The 17044-nt window shown below is 48.3% G+C and overlaps 1 protein-coding gene across 1 annotated transcript in view; it reads right to left on the bottom strand.

The window, feature by feature from the left end:
* Positions 1–17044, bottom strand: part of LOC115585630 (plexin-B1-like) — a 49300-nt gene that overhangs the window by 16297 nt on the left and 15959 nt on the right. Inside the window, 17 exon segments of the mRNA XM_030424165.1 lie at positions 715–851; positions 3581–3686; positions 4125–4276; positions 4366–4535; positions 4958–5048; positions 5140–5253; positions 5412–5531; positions 5616–5724; positions 5805–5913; positions 5988–6147; positions 7015–7147; positions 7261–7361; positions 7533–7664; positions 9116–9295; positions 15010–15699; positions 15701–15743; positions 16021–16449. Coding sequence (XP_030280025.1) covers positions 715–851; positions 3581–3686; positions 4125–4276; positions 4366–4535; positions 4958–5048; positions 5140–5253; positions 5412–5531; positions 5616–5724; positions 5805–5913; positions 5988–6147; positions 7015–7147; positions 7261–7361; positions 7533–7664; positions 9116–9295; positions 15010–15699; positions 15701–15743; positions 16021–16433 — 2960 coding nt within the window. The 5' untranslated portion in view covers positions 16434–16449.

A 17044-nucleotide genomic window follows, 5' to 3' on the forward strand; every position in this document is an offset into this window, starting at 1 on the left:
CCACAGCTCAGTGCTGCAGGAGTTTGTGCAGTGTTGTGATATATTATCAGAGTTAAACACGGAGAAGACCAAAGAGATGGTGGTGACCTTTTCCCAGCGAGCAGAGGGAGCTGGCTGCAGCTGCCTTCAGCACAATCCAGGGGAGCAGTACAAACACCTGGGCACAGCACGTCTAAACCTGCCTCCAACACTGAGGAGATCCTCAGGAGATGCCAGCAGCGGCAGTATCTCCTGAGGAAGCTCAGCACTTTTGGGGTAAATCAGAACCTTCTACAGACATTTTATTTCTCCTTCACAGAGAGCATCATCACTTTCTCCATCACCTGCTGTTTCACTCCACGAGCCTGTAAAACAGGAAACACCTGCAGAGCAAAGTCTGCTCTAAAATCACTGGACTGCTGGTCGGAGCACTTTCCACCATGTGCAACAGCAAACACTGAGGACAGCTCAGGATCCTTCAGAACCCCTCATAGTTCTGTTCCCAGTGTGTCAGTGGCTCATCTCAGGACGCCGGCTCTGCAGCCGGGCTGCAGCTCCTACACTCCCATCCAACCCTGCACCCCCTCCCTGTAATTGCCCCTCGGGGACAAATAAAGTATTTTGAATTGAAAAAGTAGTACTCAAAGTACTCTAATACACTGAATATTGTATAATGCAGTACTACTGCAGTACTTTGATTTGTACAAACAGACTCTTTAGTCTCTTAGCACTCACATGTAGCAGGGCCGGGGACCCAGGAAGGCACTCAGGTCGGACCTCTGTCCCGTCAGCAGCTGTCGTCCTCTGATGGTCAGTCGGGTTCCTCCAGAGACCGGACCTTTATCAGGAACCAGATCCAGAACCTGAGGGTCCTGAACAGCAGCACACACACACACACATACTTTTAAATATGTGATGTAAAGACAGTGTGATGTTGTGATGTGATGACCTGTCTCACTCCTCCTCCTGAACCTGAACTGACTCCGAGGACATGAACACCACCTCTGTGGTAGAGGAGAGCTGGAGGACTGATGGAGGCAGACCCAGAACCACTACAGAAACTGTGTGTCAGACTTGCCAGATGTGGTCCAGAGACTGTGTCCCCTGGAGGACCGGGTAGTCTTTCAGTCCTTGAGAGTCCAATGTGTTGTCGGTGGGTGCTGGTTCTGATGGTTGCGTGAGACTGGACCACCATTGAGAACTGCGACAGAGACCGTTCCTCCAGTCTGATGACATGCTGCTCTACTGGAAACCAGTGTTCTGGTTCACCAGTGAGGGTGAGACCAACAGGTGGACTGATGTGGACTCAGACTGATGTGGGCTCAGACTGATGTGGACTCAGACTGATGTGGACTCAGACTGATGTGGGCTCAGACTGATGTGGACTCAGACTGATGTGGACTCAGACTGATGTGGAATCAGACTGATGTGGACTCAGACTGATGTGGAATCAGACTGATGTGGAATCAGACTGATGTGGACTCAGACTGATGTGGAGTCAGACTGATGTGGGCTCAGACTGATGTGGACTCAGACTGATGTGGGCTCAGACTGATGTGGACTCAGACTGATGTGGGCTCAGACTGATGTGGGCTCAGACTGATGTGGGCTCAGACTGATGTGGACTCAGACTGATGTGGAATCAGACTGATGTGGGCTCAGACTGATGTGGACTCAGACTGATGTGGACTCAGACTGATGTGGACTCAGACTGATGTGGAATCAGACTGATGTGGACTCAGACTGATGTGGACTCAGACTGATGTGGGCTCAGACTGATGTGGACTCAGACTGATGTGGGCTCAGACTGATGTGGACTCAGACTGATGTGGAATCAGACTGATGTGGGCTCAGACTGATGTGGACTCAGACTGATGTGGGCTCAGACTGATGTGGGCTCAGACTGATGTGGACTCAGACTGATGTGGACTCAGACTGATGTGGGCTCAGACTGATGTGGGCTCAGACTGATGTGGGCTCAGACTGATGTGGGCTCAGACTGATGTGGACTCAGACTGATGTGGAATCAGACTGATGTGGACTCAGACTGATGTGGAATCAGACTGATGTGGGCTCAGACTGATGTGGGCTCAGACTGATGTGGGCTCAGACTGATGTGGACTCAGACTGATGTGGAATCAGACTGATGTGGAATCAGACTGATGTGGACTCAGACTGATGTGGACTCAGACTGATGTGGGCTCAGACTGATGTGGACTCAGACTGATGTGGAATCAGACTGATGTGGGCTCAGACTGATGTGGGCTCAGACTGATGTGGACTCAGACTGATGTGGACTCAGACTGATGTGGAATCAGACTGATGTGGAATCAGACTGATGTGGAATCAGACTGATGTGGAATCAGACTGATGTGGGCTCAGACTGATGTGGGCTCAGACTGATGTGGGCTCAGACTGATGTGGACTCAGACTGATGTGGAATCAGACTGATGTGGAATCAGACTGATGTGGGCTCAGACTGATGTGGACTCAGACTGATGTGGGCTCAGACTGATGTGGGCTCAGACTGATGTGGACTCAGACTGATGTGGAATCAGACTGATGTGGAATCAGACTGATGTGGACTCAGACTGATGTGGGCTCAGACTGATGTGGACTCAGACTGATGTGGGCTCAGACTGATGTGGACTCAGACTGATGTGGGCTCAGACTGATGTGGACTCAGACTGATGTGGAATCAGACTGATGTGGGCTCAGACTGATGTGGGCTCAGACTGATGTGGGCTCAGACTGATGTGGACTCAGACTGATGTGGACTCAGACTGATGTGGAATCAGACTGATGTGGGCTCAGACTGATGTGGGCTCAGACTGATGTGGGCTCAGACTGATGTGGACTCAGACTGATGTGGAATCAGACTGATGTGGAATCAGACTGATGTGGAATCAGACTGATGTGGGCTCAGACTGATGTGGAATCAGACTGATGTGGAATCAGACTGATGTGGAATCAGACTGATGTGGGCTCAGACTGATGTGGGCTCAGACTGATGTGGGCTCAGACTGATGTGGACTCAGACTGATGTGGAATCAGACTGATGTGGAATCAGACTGATGTGGGCTCAGACTGATGTGGGCTCAGACTGATGTGGGCTCAGACTGATGTGGACTCAGACTGATGTGGAATCAGATTGATGTGGAATCAGACTGATGTGGAATCAGACTGATGTGGGCTCAGACTGATGTGGACTCAGACTGATGTGGACTCAGACTGATGTGGGCTCAGACTGATGTGGGCTCAGACTGATGTGGGCTCAGACTGATGTGGACTCAGACTGATGTGGAATCAGATTGATGTGGAATCAGACTGATGTGGACTCAGACTGATGTGGACTCAGACTGATGTGGACTCAGACTGATGTGGACTCAGACTGATGTGGGCTCAGACTGATGTGGACTCAGACTGATGTGGACTCAGACTGAGGCGGTTCAGAGCTCCATGTGTCAAACAATATTTATCAAATAAAAACAATCTGAGATGATTCAGAATAAAATCAAACATCATAAAATAAAACAAGGTGAGATGGAAACGTGATGCTGTGATTGGTGTGGACAGGATGTACACATGACATCACTCTCACCTGATAGGTGAAGATCTGTGTTGACCTTCCAGGAGGAGCTGTTCCCATGGTAACCAGTACAGGCCCCTCCCTCTGCTTCCCACTGGGCTGCAGCTCACACACAACCCTACAAACACACACAGGTTAACTGAGGTGAGTGTGCATGTGTGTGTGTGTGTGTGTGTGTGTGTGTGTGTGTGTGTGTGTGTGTGTGTGTGTGTGTGCGTGTGTGTGTGTGTGTTCAGGGGTGGTTCTGGGGGGGGCAACAGGGGCCAGTGCCCCCGTGACTCTGAGTCTGGACCCCCCTGTGGCCCCCTGACAGGGAGTCTGCATTAATAATACAATGACAGATTTCTTGCAATGATTTTGTTCTGACGGGAAAGGCAGAAATAAAGTGTCTCAGCAGTTTACTACCCAATCAAAATTGGTGAAATTGTAAACACTGTTTTGTCTGAATGAGGGATTTATCCTTTTTTCCGGGCTGTATGTGCCCCCTAACAAAAAAGCCGGCCCCAACCTGGCCCCCCTATTAAAACTGGTCTAGAACCGCCACTGTGTGTGTTACCTGGTGGAGATTTGGTATCCTTCAGGTTGGGGCAGACACAGAACACCTGCCACTGTGACTCTGCCCACCACATCCTGGTACCTCATGCCCAGATTAGAACCTGAGATCGTCACCAGGACTCCGCCCTCCAGAGGACCAGAAACAGGTAACACCTGCAGACAGACAGGTAGTCAGAGTGACAGGTAGTCAGATAGACAGGCTGAACGTGTCCTCAGTCACGAACAAGACTCATTAGACTCACCTGTGTGATCTGAGGAGGAGGGCAGGAGTCTGCAGGTACGCTGCTACAGGACTGGTTGTAAACACAACTGGGGGCGGGGCTTCCTGGACACCACACACAGCCGTACTCCTCAGGCACCGCCCTACACTGGGAGCAATCTGATTGGCCAGCTGAGCAGTCGTACAGCTGCACTGAATAACACAGGAGACGAATATGAGCCAATGAAACACACACACGCACACACACACACACACACACACACACACACACAGGCTGTGTCCAAGTTCAGGGTCTGCATTCTTCGAAGGAGCATTTGAAGGCCAATTATGTCACAGTGAAGGCTCCTCCACATGCTCCTTCTTTTTCCCTCTTTTTGGAGGACGCATGGCTACAATCCTTTGCAGCCTCACATATCCCAAGATTCTTTGTGCTCCCGAAAAAGAAGAAAGAAAGAAAGAAAGAAAGAAAGAAAGAAAATGGCGACATCGTGTGGCATAGATCAGCAAGATAATGAACATAACGTCAGGCCTGGGCGGCAGAAATCGCGACGCGTCCTTCGAAGGATGCCGCTCTTTGATTGGGACACAGCCACACTATCAGGTGAGGTTCTTACATCGGAGGTCAGGTGAGGCATCGATGCGTCTGTCTCCTCTACGCAGATAGACAGGAGCTGAGTACTGAAGCTGACTGACAGCAGATTGAAACTGTAGAGACAGACAGACAAGTCAATATCACATGTCTTCAGGTGTGATGTTAGCATCCTGTTAGCATTAGCACAGAGTGTGTGTGTGTTACCTGGTGAGGGCTGCAGGTGAACGTGTTTGTGTTGCCGTGCGTTTTCTCCACAGCAGCCGTCAGATTTAACTGAACACCTTCGATTTCAACAACACACACATACTGAGCTTCATCCTGCACACGCACAAATACACACATACGTACACATGCGCACACACACAGCTCATTAATAAATGCAGAGATGACCAACAAAAAGAACATTTTATTCAGTCTTTATACACCAGCTGAGACCAGCTGAGCGACCAGTTGATATGATAAAGGGCCGTTCTCACCGTGTAGACGTCCAGGTTTCGTCCACGCAGCACCACAGTGGTGCTCAGACCCAATGGCACTAAAGCAGAACTCTGCAGAGCGAAGACCAGAGGACAGGAAGTGGGACCAGGAGAGTCCTGCTGACAGAGAGATAGACAGGTCAGAGAAAGAAAGAAAAAAACACATCAGCTAGACAGGTTAGACAGAAAGATGGGCGGTCTCACTCTCTGGTTGAGGATGATGTGTTGGTTGGGACAGCTGTGGTTGTGAGTGCAGAGTTGATCCAGAGGACACCAGTTACACCTCCAAACACTGCTGACACAGGCCAGACACCTGAAACACACCGGCATCATCATCACCACATCATCCCTGTTGCTGGATTAGTCATGGTCCTGTGTGTTACCGGGTCTTACTGGGAGCTCTGGTTCAGCCGGCTCACGGCTCCACAGTCGTAGAAGGTCATGTTGCCGGTGGTGATGGTGACACGACCAAACACCAGTGAGACGGGCAGGATCACGTGATCTGGAAGCAGAGAACCACAGGGAGTAAGAAATGGTCATCTGGTCCCAACAGCAACATCACAGCTGTTTACTCACCACTTCCTGTTGGCATGGGGGGGAGGAGCTCTGGTGCAGGAGACTGGCAGGTTATGCTGGTTCCCATGACGATGGCAGGCTGTGGTGGGAGGAGCCCAAAGACGCAGGACAGAGACTCAGCCTTAGTGAGAGCGGGAAGCTGGACGACTGACAGGGTTACCTTGGAGACAACAAATAATACAGTCAGATAGTGCAGAGGCAGGTGTTAGACAGGTGTTAGACAGGTGTTGGGCAGTGCTAGACAGGTGTTGGGCAGGTGTTAGACAGGTGTTAGACAGGTGTTAGACAGTGCTAGACAGGTGTTAGACAGGTGTTAGACAGGTGTTAGACAGGTGTTGGGCAGTGCTAGACAGGTGTTGGGCAGGTGTTAGACAGGTGTTAGACAGGTGTTAGACAGGTGTTAGGCAGGTGTTGGGCAGGTGTTAGACAGGTGTTAGACAGGTGTTAGACAGGTGTTAGACAGGTGTTAGGCAGGTGTTAGGCAGTGCTAGGCAGGTGTTGGGCTGTGTTAGACAGGTGTTAGACAGGTGTTAGACAGGTGTTAGGCAGTGCTAGACAGGTGTTAGACAGGTGTTAGACAGGTGTTAGACAGGTGTTAGACAGGTGTTAGGCAGGTGTTAGGCAGTGCTAGACAGGTGTTGGGCAGGTGTTAGACAGGTGTTAGACAGGTGTTAGACAGGTGCTGGGCAGTGTGAGACAGGTGTTGGGCTGTGTTAGACAGTGTGAGACAGTGTGAGACAGGTGTTGTGCAGGTGTTAGACAGGTGTTAGACAGGTGCTGGGCAGTGTGAGACAGGTGTTGGGCTGTGTTAGACAGTGTGAGACAGTGTGAGACAGTGTGAGACAGGTGTTGTGCAGGTGTTAGTAAAGTGAAGTCCTGACCCGGTTCTATCAGGTTCTGCTGTTTACAAACCTTCACAGTTATTGCTACTGATCTTCTTTCTCTCTTTAGGATCAATTCAAACAAACTGAAACCGGAAGCAATCCATTAAACAATGATCAATATTCACTGATAAACAACAGCCCACCTGCGTCTGCTCGTCTTTGCTCTGGTTGGCCGGCTGCAGACTCTGCACCGTCACACACTGATTGGTCGGTTCAAAGCTCCAAAGCCAATGGTTGGGCTGCGTGTGACGCTGACACAGATGTTTACGGGAACATCTGGATGAAACAAAAACAACAAACATCAGATAAGACAGCTGATCAATGACACAACAAACAATCAATAACATGAGAAATACCAGCCAATCAGACAGGCAGACAGGCAGACCCACCTCCCTTCAAGGACACACCAGCCACAGTACGGGTCTCTGACAGCGAGACACGACTGACAGTCTGTCTGTCTCTCGCATGAGGACACAGGAACCTTCGACAGCTGAGAGACAGACAGGAAACAGATCACGGGTCAGTTTGTCTTCCAGTATATCACTCAATAAAGAACAGAGAGAGACAGACAGGAAACAGATCACAGGTCAGTTTGTCTTCCAGTATATCACTCAATAAAGAACAGAGAGAGACAGACAGGAGAACAGAGAGACAGTCTCACCCTGCTGTTGGTTAAAACATAAACATGCTGCTGGTTCTTGTCCAATAGGAGGTCAGTACTGACGCTGCTGCCACCGCTGTCAACTGACAGAGTGCCGTAAAGATCACCCGACCAATCAGAGCGCACCAACACCTGCAACGCACACACACACACACACACAAACACACACACAGGTGAGTTATACTGGACAAAGGTAAAGTGATGATGATTGTTACCGAAGAGGTGAACTCACTGTTTGTTTCAGGTGAGTCATAAAGTTTTTGACATAAACAAACAAACCAGAGGAGCTTCAGTCATCACACCTGTCACCTTCCAACACCACAGAAGAAGAGCAGAGTGTGTTCACTGGTAGCTGCCACCAGGTGGAGCTGTTTCACCTCAATAACACCGGAACTGCTCTGGGTGTGTGTGTGTGTGTGTGTGTGAGAGAGTGAGAGTGTGTGTGTGTGTGTGTGTGTGTGTGTGTGTGTGTGTGTGTGTGTGTAAGAGTGTGTGTGAGTGTGTGTGTGTGTGTGTGTGTGAGAGTGAGAGTGTGTGTGTGTGTGTGTGTGTGTGTGTGTGTGTGTGTGTAAGAGTGTGTGTGAGTGTGTGTGTGTTTGTAAATGAGGTCTAATCCTGCCTCAGAGCGTCAATGAGGTAAACAGCAGAGCTTTGATTCTTCCTGTTAATATTTAATCACACACACACACAGTAAATGTTTAGAGGCATCCTGCTGGATCGTTACCCAGAGTGCACCTGGGGGACCAATAACCAATCGACAACAAGAGTCTGAGCACGCTCCCCAGAACGCCCCCCCCACACACACAACCAATCACCCCCAAGCTAAACGGCTGTTAGTCATGACAAACTCACACACACACACACACACACACACACACACACAGACACACACAGTGTATCATGGTGTGTGTTGTTTTGTTCACAAAGAGCTTCAGGCTACAAGCTTCTGTTCACTGTGTGTGTGTGTGTGAGTGTGTGTGTCTGTGTGTGTGTGTGAGAGTGTGTGTGTGTGTGTGTGTGTGTGTGTGTGTGTGTGTGTGTGTACACACTCACTCACACTCACACACTGCAGCCTAACATGTTGTACTGACCAGTAAAACCAGATGATGTGACTGGGAAATGACCAAAAAGTGATTCATCAATAACCAATAATAAGTTGATGCTGGGGAGAACAGGGGGGAAGCAGCTAGCTTAGCTTAGCATTAAGACTGGAGACAGAGGGAAGCAGCTAGCTTAGCTTAGCATTAAGACTGGAGACAGAGGGAAGCAGCTAGCTTAGCTTAGCATTAAGACTGGAGACAGAGGGAAGCAGCTAGCTTAGCTTCTACCCAGCTCTCAAAGGTGACACAAGGCATCATGGGAGAAGGTGGATACACTGGACCTACCATGTACTGTATGTAGTACTGTATGTAGTACTGTATGTAGTACTGTATGGGTACACACAGTACTACATACAGTACTACATACAGTACTACATACAGTACTACATACAGTACATGGTACTGTATGTAGTACACACAGTGTGTACACGTACACATACACAGAGCATGTACTGGGTGTTGATGATGGCGTGATGACGTCACCTTGTGCAGGTGTCCCTCTCTGTTTCCCAGGAAGGCGATGGTGTGCCCCGCCTCTGTTGCTGTGGTGACAGCAGTCAGCTGGGTGGTCGAAGTGAAGGTGGGCGTGGCCGGGAGCGGTATGGCACTGGCGATGGGGCTGGGGGTGTGTTCCCCCCCACAGGGGTACTCTGATAGAGAGTCCTTATACATGAATGGAGAGACAGACAGACAGACATGTTTAATATTAGTATGCACAGTAACAGTGTGTGGACAGCTGATGTTCTGGTGCCACTCAAGTCCATTCAGGACTCTACAGACCAGAATCAGGTGTTACTGGAGCAGTTCAGTGGAAGTGAAGTCCACCTACAGGCTCTGAGGGCCAAGATGGCGGCGCTGAAAGAAGCTTCTTCTATGCGCTGCCTAAGCTTTTTTCATCAAAGCTTGAATTTACCTGCCTGAGACCAAGAAACATGTAAATAGTGTTTCTAGCGTTTTTGAGGGCTGTTGACTTCACTTAGCAAGTCAGGGAGGCAAGGAGGCGAGGAGGCGAGGAGGCGAGGAGGCGTGGAGGCGAGGAGACGAGGAGGCGTGGAGGCAAGGAGGCGTGGAGGCGAGGAGGCGAGGAGGCGAGGAGGCGAGGAGACGTGGAGGCGAGGAGGCGTGGAGGCGAGGAGGCGAGGAGGCGAGGAGGCGTGGAGGCGAGGAGACGAGGAGGCGTGGAGGCAAGGAGGCGTGGAGGCGTGGAGGCGAGGAGGCGAGGAGGCGAGGAGGCGAGGAGACGAGGAGGCGTGGAGGCGAGGAGGCGTGGAGGCGATGAGGCGAGGAGGCGTGGAGGCGTGGAGGCGAGGAGGCGTGGAGGCGAGGAGGCGTGGAGGCGAGGAGGCGAGGAGGCGAGGAGACGAGGAGACAAGAGGCGAGGAGGCGAGGAGGCAGGACCAGAGAGCTTCAGTCCTTTAAATGATCTGTGTGAGGACTCAACATGAGGAGGTGACATTTGTGGGAAATCACGTGTTACGTTTTTAGGCAGCAGCTATTACTTTTGTGGGTCTATTACATCAAATGCTGCAGATTTTTATTACGTTTGTGGACATAATCACTTTGTTACAAGGCTTCTGTTGTGGGCAGATGGGTTTGATAGTAATTCAATCTGGGGATAATATATTTATAGTGGTAAATATTTATGGATTTACTGCAAAGAACTTGAATTTCACACTCCTTCATTTTGTGTCTGACAGAATTCTGGCAGACAGAACCAGGTTTCCTTCAGCGTCTGTGTTCGACTCTAACGAGGCTCAAACTTCTGTACAGACAGAAACGCTGCAGGAGGAAATCAACATCATTTTAACTATTTTACGATTTTAGTCGTAAACTTTCATTATTAGACGCTCTGAGAACTTTAAACCCGCATGAAACAAGCCTGGTTTAAAGCAGATCCAAACGAAGATCTGGTTTAGACTTGAGTCTTAGTTCTGACAGTTCGGCCTCTTTGGTCCAAACATGTGACTTCACTGCTGCTCCCTGAACGCACCACTGAATGCACCGCGCTGCTGCTCCCTGAACGCACCGCACTGGAATAGATTCTCTGTTTCAACTAATAACTCTCCTCATCGCAGCAGCATCAGTGAGGCAGATCTCTCAGTCGACGCGAAACACGTTCACCAATATTTAGCATCAGAAGTTATTAGTGAGAATGGTGGATATGAGTCACATGTTGTGGGCAGTTTTAATAATATAACTATGAGAACATTACGCAGGGATGGAGGAAGTTCTCCTGTTTGTGCTATCCACCAACATGTCGAATAGAGGAGATATTCACTTATCTTTAAAACATTTATATAGATCTATTGGAAGTCCATCAGGACCAGGAGACTTTCCCCCTTTCATTCTGTCAAGAGCATCAGAAATGTCTTTTTTTGTAACTGGGGAGTTGAGCTCAACTTTGGCTTCTTCACAGAGTGAAGGGATTTTATTATGATCAAGAAGTTATGGAGAGATTCAGTGGTGATATGGGTTTCTGATGAGTATTAATGTGAGTAATATGACTCAAAGAGGTCGTTAATTTGTGGAGGGGTTGTTATCTCCATTTGTATCTGTGATCTCATTGATCATTCTCTCATTTTGCTGTGTTTTTATGCACCTGCTTCTCTCCCTGATCATAATAAGTCTGCTTCAGTGTAATTAATCCTGCAGAGGCTTTATTAGTGGATAGCGAAATATATTTTGCTTTCAAAATCGCACATTTTCTTTGTGCCTCACTGCTATTGTTTGTATTTATTTCCAATTCAACTCCTTTATGTCATCTTCAAGTTCTAGCATCTGTAAAAATTGTTTATTTGATTTATTTTTAGTACATTCCATCATCTGATCTTGAATGTTTGCTTTAAAGGCCTCCCATCTTACTGCGGTAATTCTACTGTTCAGTAGTTTTGAGACGGAAGTAGTCATCAATATTTGAACTGACATGGTTTTATAACCAAAGAGGTTTTAGACGCCAAATAGTCTCCAAGATCGGCAGAAGCAGAGTTCCTAAGCAAAATGAAGGCGTGGTCAGATATTAAGATGCTCTTATACAAACAATCTTTAACTTTAGAAACAAGATAATAGTCTATACGGCTGCAGGTATTATGGCTAGTGGAGTTACATGAATATTGTTTCTTTGTTGGGTTTCTATCCCTCCAAATATCTTTTAGGTTTAGTTGGAATATGAACTGATGTTTAATCTTCCTGCTTCTTGGATGAGAAATATCTGAACCTGAAGAACGGTCGAGTTCCAGATCCAGGGCGCAGTCGAAACCACCGCCTGTTACTACGTCCCGGTGCAATGAAGACATTGACAGGAACAGACAGACAGTTTGGGTCATCATCATTGGGTTTGTATAGATTGTGTTGCAGTAACGAACCCTGTATAATGATGAATCTGCCTTTAGGGTCTAACACAGTGTTTTGTGTGCATAATGGGATGGATTTACGCTTGTGCCGTGTAAGGTGAAGGAACATGTTATACTTCGCCTGGCCGACTGTTCCTTAATCTCACCTGAGAGTCAGTGAGTTTCTTGTAAAAAGATGAGTTTTGAGTCGTCCTGTTTCAGTCGGGTCATTACTTGTTTTAAGTTGACAAAGTTCCTCAGGCCTCTAACATTCCAATGGGCCAGCTCAGGTCAAAACTCCTACTCAGTTACTTGGTAACATCATTTCTAGGGTATACCCCGTTTATACCATTTAGGCTTATCTACAAAAGGAAGCACCATACAACTGGAAAAACTAAACACCCTAAAAAACACTGAATACCTATAAACAAATTCCCACCTGTGAGTGATCTACACAGCTGGTTGTAGTCCCTGATCCTTTAGAAGGAGCAGAGAGAACAACCCACTGTTTTGTTTTGTTTTTTGTTTTTTTTCAATCTGTTTATTGAGTTTTACATAATGAAAAAACAATAGTTTTACATACAATACAGACAGAAACATACCACTGAACCGGTACCACCCCTACCCCTCCGGCACCTAGACCCAACAGGTGGACATATGTGTTACAAAGAAAAACAAACAGAAAAGATGGGTTGATAAAAGAAGAAAGAAAAAGAATAAATAAATAAAGAAGTAAATAAATTGATAAATGAATGGGTAAAATAAATAAATAATAATTGTAATACTGATAAAAATGAATAAACAAATAGGTAAACAGATAAGACCAATAAAGAAGCACAAATATCCAAGTTGGCAGAACAACCCACTGTTAATTCAGAGCTACGCTCCGACCCAGGAAGCATCATAGTGGTCACCTTATAACCTAACTAAGTGAAATATGCATGTAGTGCAAACAGTATTTTTTCTCAAATGTATAGTTTTATGCATATAAGAAAAGGAAAGCAAATTAAAATGCCAGTTCTGAGTTGTCAGTCTTTAGGATCCAAACGTTAGGCGGGTTTCTCAGCGAGCATCTGTAAGCTCAGTGCAGCAGCTACAGACCCTCAGGAAGGCTAACCAGAACTTTGTTGTCGGACCCGTCGGATGAAATCCTCCACCTCCGCTGCATGCTGTGTGGAAAAGGCTCCGGCTGCCCTGGTGGAAAATCCTCATCCTAGCTGGAAAAATGAGTCTGGTATTCTGTGGGCCCGCTCTATGATGATTGGACTTGGTAGTGCATCTATACCCAAAACTTCTGGCAGCCAGGTTTGAGGGAATGACCCTGTATCTCCGACCTCGGTTCCCTCAGGCAGGCCGATCAGCCTCAGATTGGATCGTCAATGTCTGTTTTCCAGATCATCCAGTTTCAGGGTGAGCTTGTGAACCTTCTTTTGAAGGGATGACTCTTAGCTAGCTGGGGAAGAGATGTCGTCTTCAGCTTTGCTGATACGCGTCACGGCCAAGGTCAACCTTCTCGGAGAAATCTGCTATCGCCTCTTTTATTTCTTGGTTGGATGTTATAATCTCGTGTATGAGTAGAGACGTCCACTCTCATTAAGCGTATGGCCACTAAAATGTTAGCCTCGTCATCTACCTGGCCGCTGGCATTAGCATCTTCCTCCTCCTCTCCATTCAGCGAGGTGCGGTCTGTGCTAGTGTTGCTATCGTTGTTGACCTCGCCCGCTTTCCTCGATTTATTTTAACGGTTGTTTGGCATTTTTGTTGAGAAAGTTGTGTTAAAATCAGTACTGGGACGAGCGTGGACTATTGAGTGACTCTATGTCGAAATTATAAAGCAGATATGGGCCCATAACCGGAAGTCCGTTTCTGGACTTTTACAAAGCTTTTGATTCTGTCCAACTCTTTTATTTTTTGGGCTTTACAAGATTTTGGGTTTAGAAGAAAAACTAATATCTTTAGCATGCGGTACTTCTCCTCGTTTTGATGTAAAACGTGGGATAAGATGAGGCTGTTTCTAAAATTAGATTCTGAACTTCTTCATTAGTCTGTTGTTAATTGTGTGACTGTGGACGGTTCTAAGACAGGTGACATGTTCTCACCATCAGTCAGCCGGCTGATGAAACCTGTCTGTTTCCATTTGTCATAGATGCCTTCATGTTTCAGCCGCTTCTGGCCTCACTATTAATAATTAAACTAATTAATAAGTGTGAAATAATGACTGTACCCGACTCAGTGGCCTGCAGACGTGAGATGAAACACACAGAAACACTAGGACTGGGTATTGTTAATAACCTCACGATTAGATTCGATTTGATTCCGATTCTTTAGGTCACAATTTGATTCAATATCGATTCGATTCATTATTGATTTAAATGCTTCAATATCGATTCAGTAATAAGTAGTCAGACATCGGCTACCCGCCTCCACAGCTCCGACGGTGTTTCCGCGGCACATCACCCTCCGACCCCCGAGCGAGGTCGCAGGCGAGGTGCTTCCAGCTGCTGGAGGCGGGGACCGCGAGGCGTCCGGCGAAGGACAGCGGGTGGTCGGGGGTGCTGCTTGCATGAATCAATTCAGAGGATTTTCTGAATCGATATTGAATCGGGAAAAAAAATATTGCAATGCATTGATGAATCGATATTTCTAACCACCTCTACACCACACAGCGTGAACGAATGAAACCCACTGGTGTGTGTGTGTGTGTGTGTGTGTGTGTGTGTGTGTGTGTTATATGTGGGTCAGATCAGTCCGACCAGCTGTGTGTTTGAGTGACAGCTGTCTGATGATAAATCCAGCTGCTGAGATAACTGCTCTAATCCCCCCCCCCCCCCCCCCAACACACACACACACTCACACACACACACACACACAGTATTAAGGTCAGCAGTGAGACAGATGTGACCATCGACAGGTTCTGAGCAAACCAACCGCTAACCTGTGTGATGTCATCACATTAAGCCTGTGATGTCATCAGATGTCCACTTGGCTGCTGACTGAGTACACTGATCAATCGATGTGATCAGGACTTGTAATGTGTTGTGTGTTTACCTTTGGTAGTTTCAAGCATTTTGATGACACAGCATATTCGATGTAGGCCTCTTCCTGTCCGCCGCTGCCTCGTCCTCCTTCCGTGTAACACACTTCCTGTGCTCTCAGCAACATAGCGTCCAGCTTTGCCATCCCATAAACACACAGCGCCGAGCGACCGGTGGCCACAGGCGTCGACGCTTGTCCCGCTGCCATGATGACGAAGAGGGCGGGTTCACCTGAGTGGTTTCCTAACCACGCCGCCTGAGCCAGGTTGTATCCGCCACTGCACATCAGCGGCACCTCCACGTACGAGTAGAAGCTGCGGTCGGAGACGCAGAGGCGAGAGGCGTAGGTCCGGTACTCCTTCTTGTGCCACATGTCCCGCCGAGAGAACAGGAAGTAGATGTGGTTGCCGTGGGCGACAGCCTTCACAAAGTGGTTGTTGTACTCGGAGTAACTTCCTACAACCAGTTTCCCCAGTTCCTCCTCCTGAGAGAATGCCCGGCGAGGCGGGACCACCGGGGAAAGACGCCGCGTCGTGATCGGTGGGATGTCACCAGGACCTTTACTGGTGTAGCCTCGTCCAACCAGCATCAAACGCATGATACCACCAGCCCTGCCCCCCTCCTGTTTGTTCTCTGTGGTTATCACAAGGGCAACGGTGGAGACTCGAGGGTCATTGGCGGCGACGTACTGAGTGTCGACAGGGGTTGGAGGTCTGATAGATGAGCTGAGAGATGTTGGTCAGACTCCTGCAGGAGCAGAGAAGAAGAAACCAGTCTTTAATCCAGGCTAACAGGATGCTAACAGGCTAACATGATGCTATCAGGCTGGCACTCTCAGGCTAACATGATGCTATCAGGCTAACATTATCAGGCTAACATGATAATAATATTTAGCTTGGTTAATTATCTGTTGATCTCAGGTAAAGTTTTCATTTTGAGCTAAATAAAACCGCGTGATGATTTAAATGAGCCAACATGTTCGTTAGTTTCAAAGAGCTGCTGATCAACTGGCGACCGTCAGTACCTCTTGTCACAGATGCCTTGATAGAGTGAACCACAGACTATCAGACTCCCTGGCTCCGCCCCCTGTGCCGCCTCCATCAGCAGCAGTTTGTTGTGGTTGTGAGTGGGCGTGGCTGAGGGGCAGTCCTGGGGGACGATTGGGGGGAGGCAGTCTGGGGAGTCCAGGTGAGGGCCGGTCCTCACGTGTGACGTCACCTCAAGGTCAGAGGTCAGCTGGTAAAGGTGGTCGACCCCGCCCACATAAAGATGTCCCGCCCCTGGGTCCAGCACCAGGTGAGAGAGGGGGGCGCCATTGAGCTCCACCCATCGCACTGAGGGATCAGAAGTTGCGATGACATCAGTTGGGTGAGCAGGAGGGGGGAGGAGTAAGGGGAGGAGGAAGAGGAGTGATGAGGGGATGGAGGAGGCCAACATGGCAACTCCTCTTTACCTGCCACAGGTGAGAGAGACAGAGAGAGAGACAGAGAGAGAGACATCAGCAGCAGCTCATTGTTTCCATTTCATTTATTCAGTAAACTACGGTTTAGCTTCAGTTTCCTTCCTCCAGGTGGAAGTGAATGAATCGCTCCAGCTCCTGAGCCAGAGCCACTCAAGCGTGTTAAGGCGGGAACACACCGGTCCAACCGTTGGACGTTTGAAGCGTTTGGGGAGACTCGGACGAGTTCAGGAACAAATCTGCTCGGTGTGTTCAGCTGCATTGGAAGCTTTCGGAGCCACGTGGACGTTGTCTGCTCCGATTCACATGTGAAGTCTGAGGAGGTTGGCTGTCGGCCGAAGCTGTGTGTACAATGCAACTTTTCTGCCGAACGGGTCAGACAAGAGGCAACAGAGTGGTCGGATAAAGGCAGTTGGCTGTTGGTTTGAGTCTGGGCAGTGTGTGGGGGCCTTTACAGATCAGTCACAGATCATCCTCCATCACTCGTTTACTGACATACATTTAAAAAGCCTCAACCAAACAATGACAGGAAGCTGAAGTCAGTGAAATGGGAATCTTAAACATTACACATTGCACGTTCATGCGTTTT

Source organism: Sparus aurata, chromosome 7, assembly GCF_900880675.1.
Source record: "Sparus aurata chromosome 7, fSpaAur1.1, whole genome shotgun sequence".
In the NCBI taxonomy this organism is placed as follows: Eukaryota; Metazoa; Chordata; class Actinopteri; order Spariformes; family Sparidae; genus Sparus; species Sparus aurata.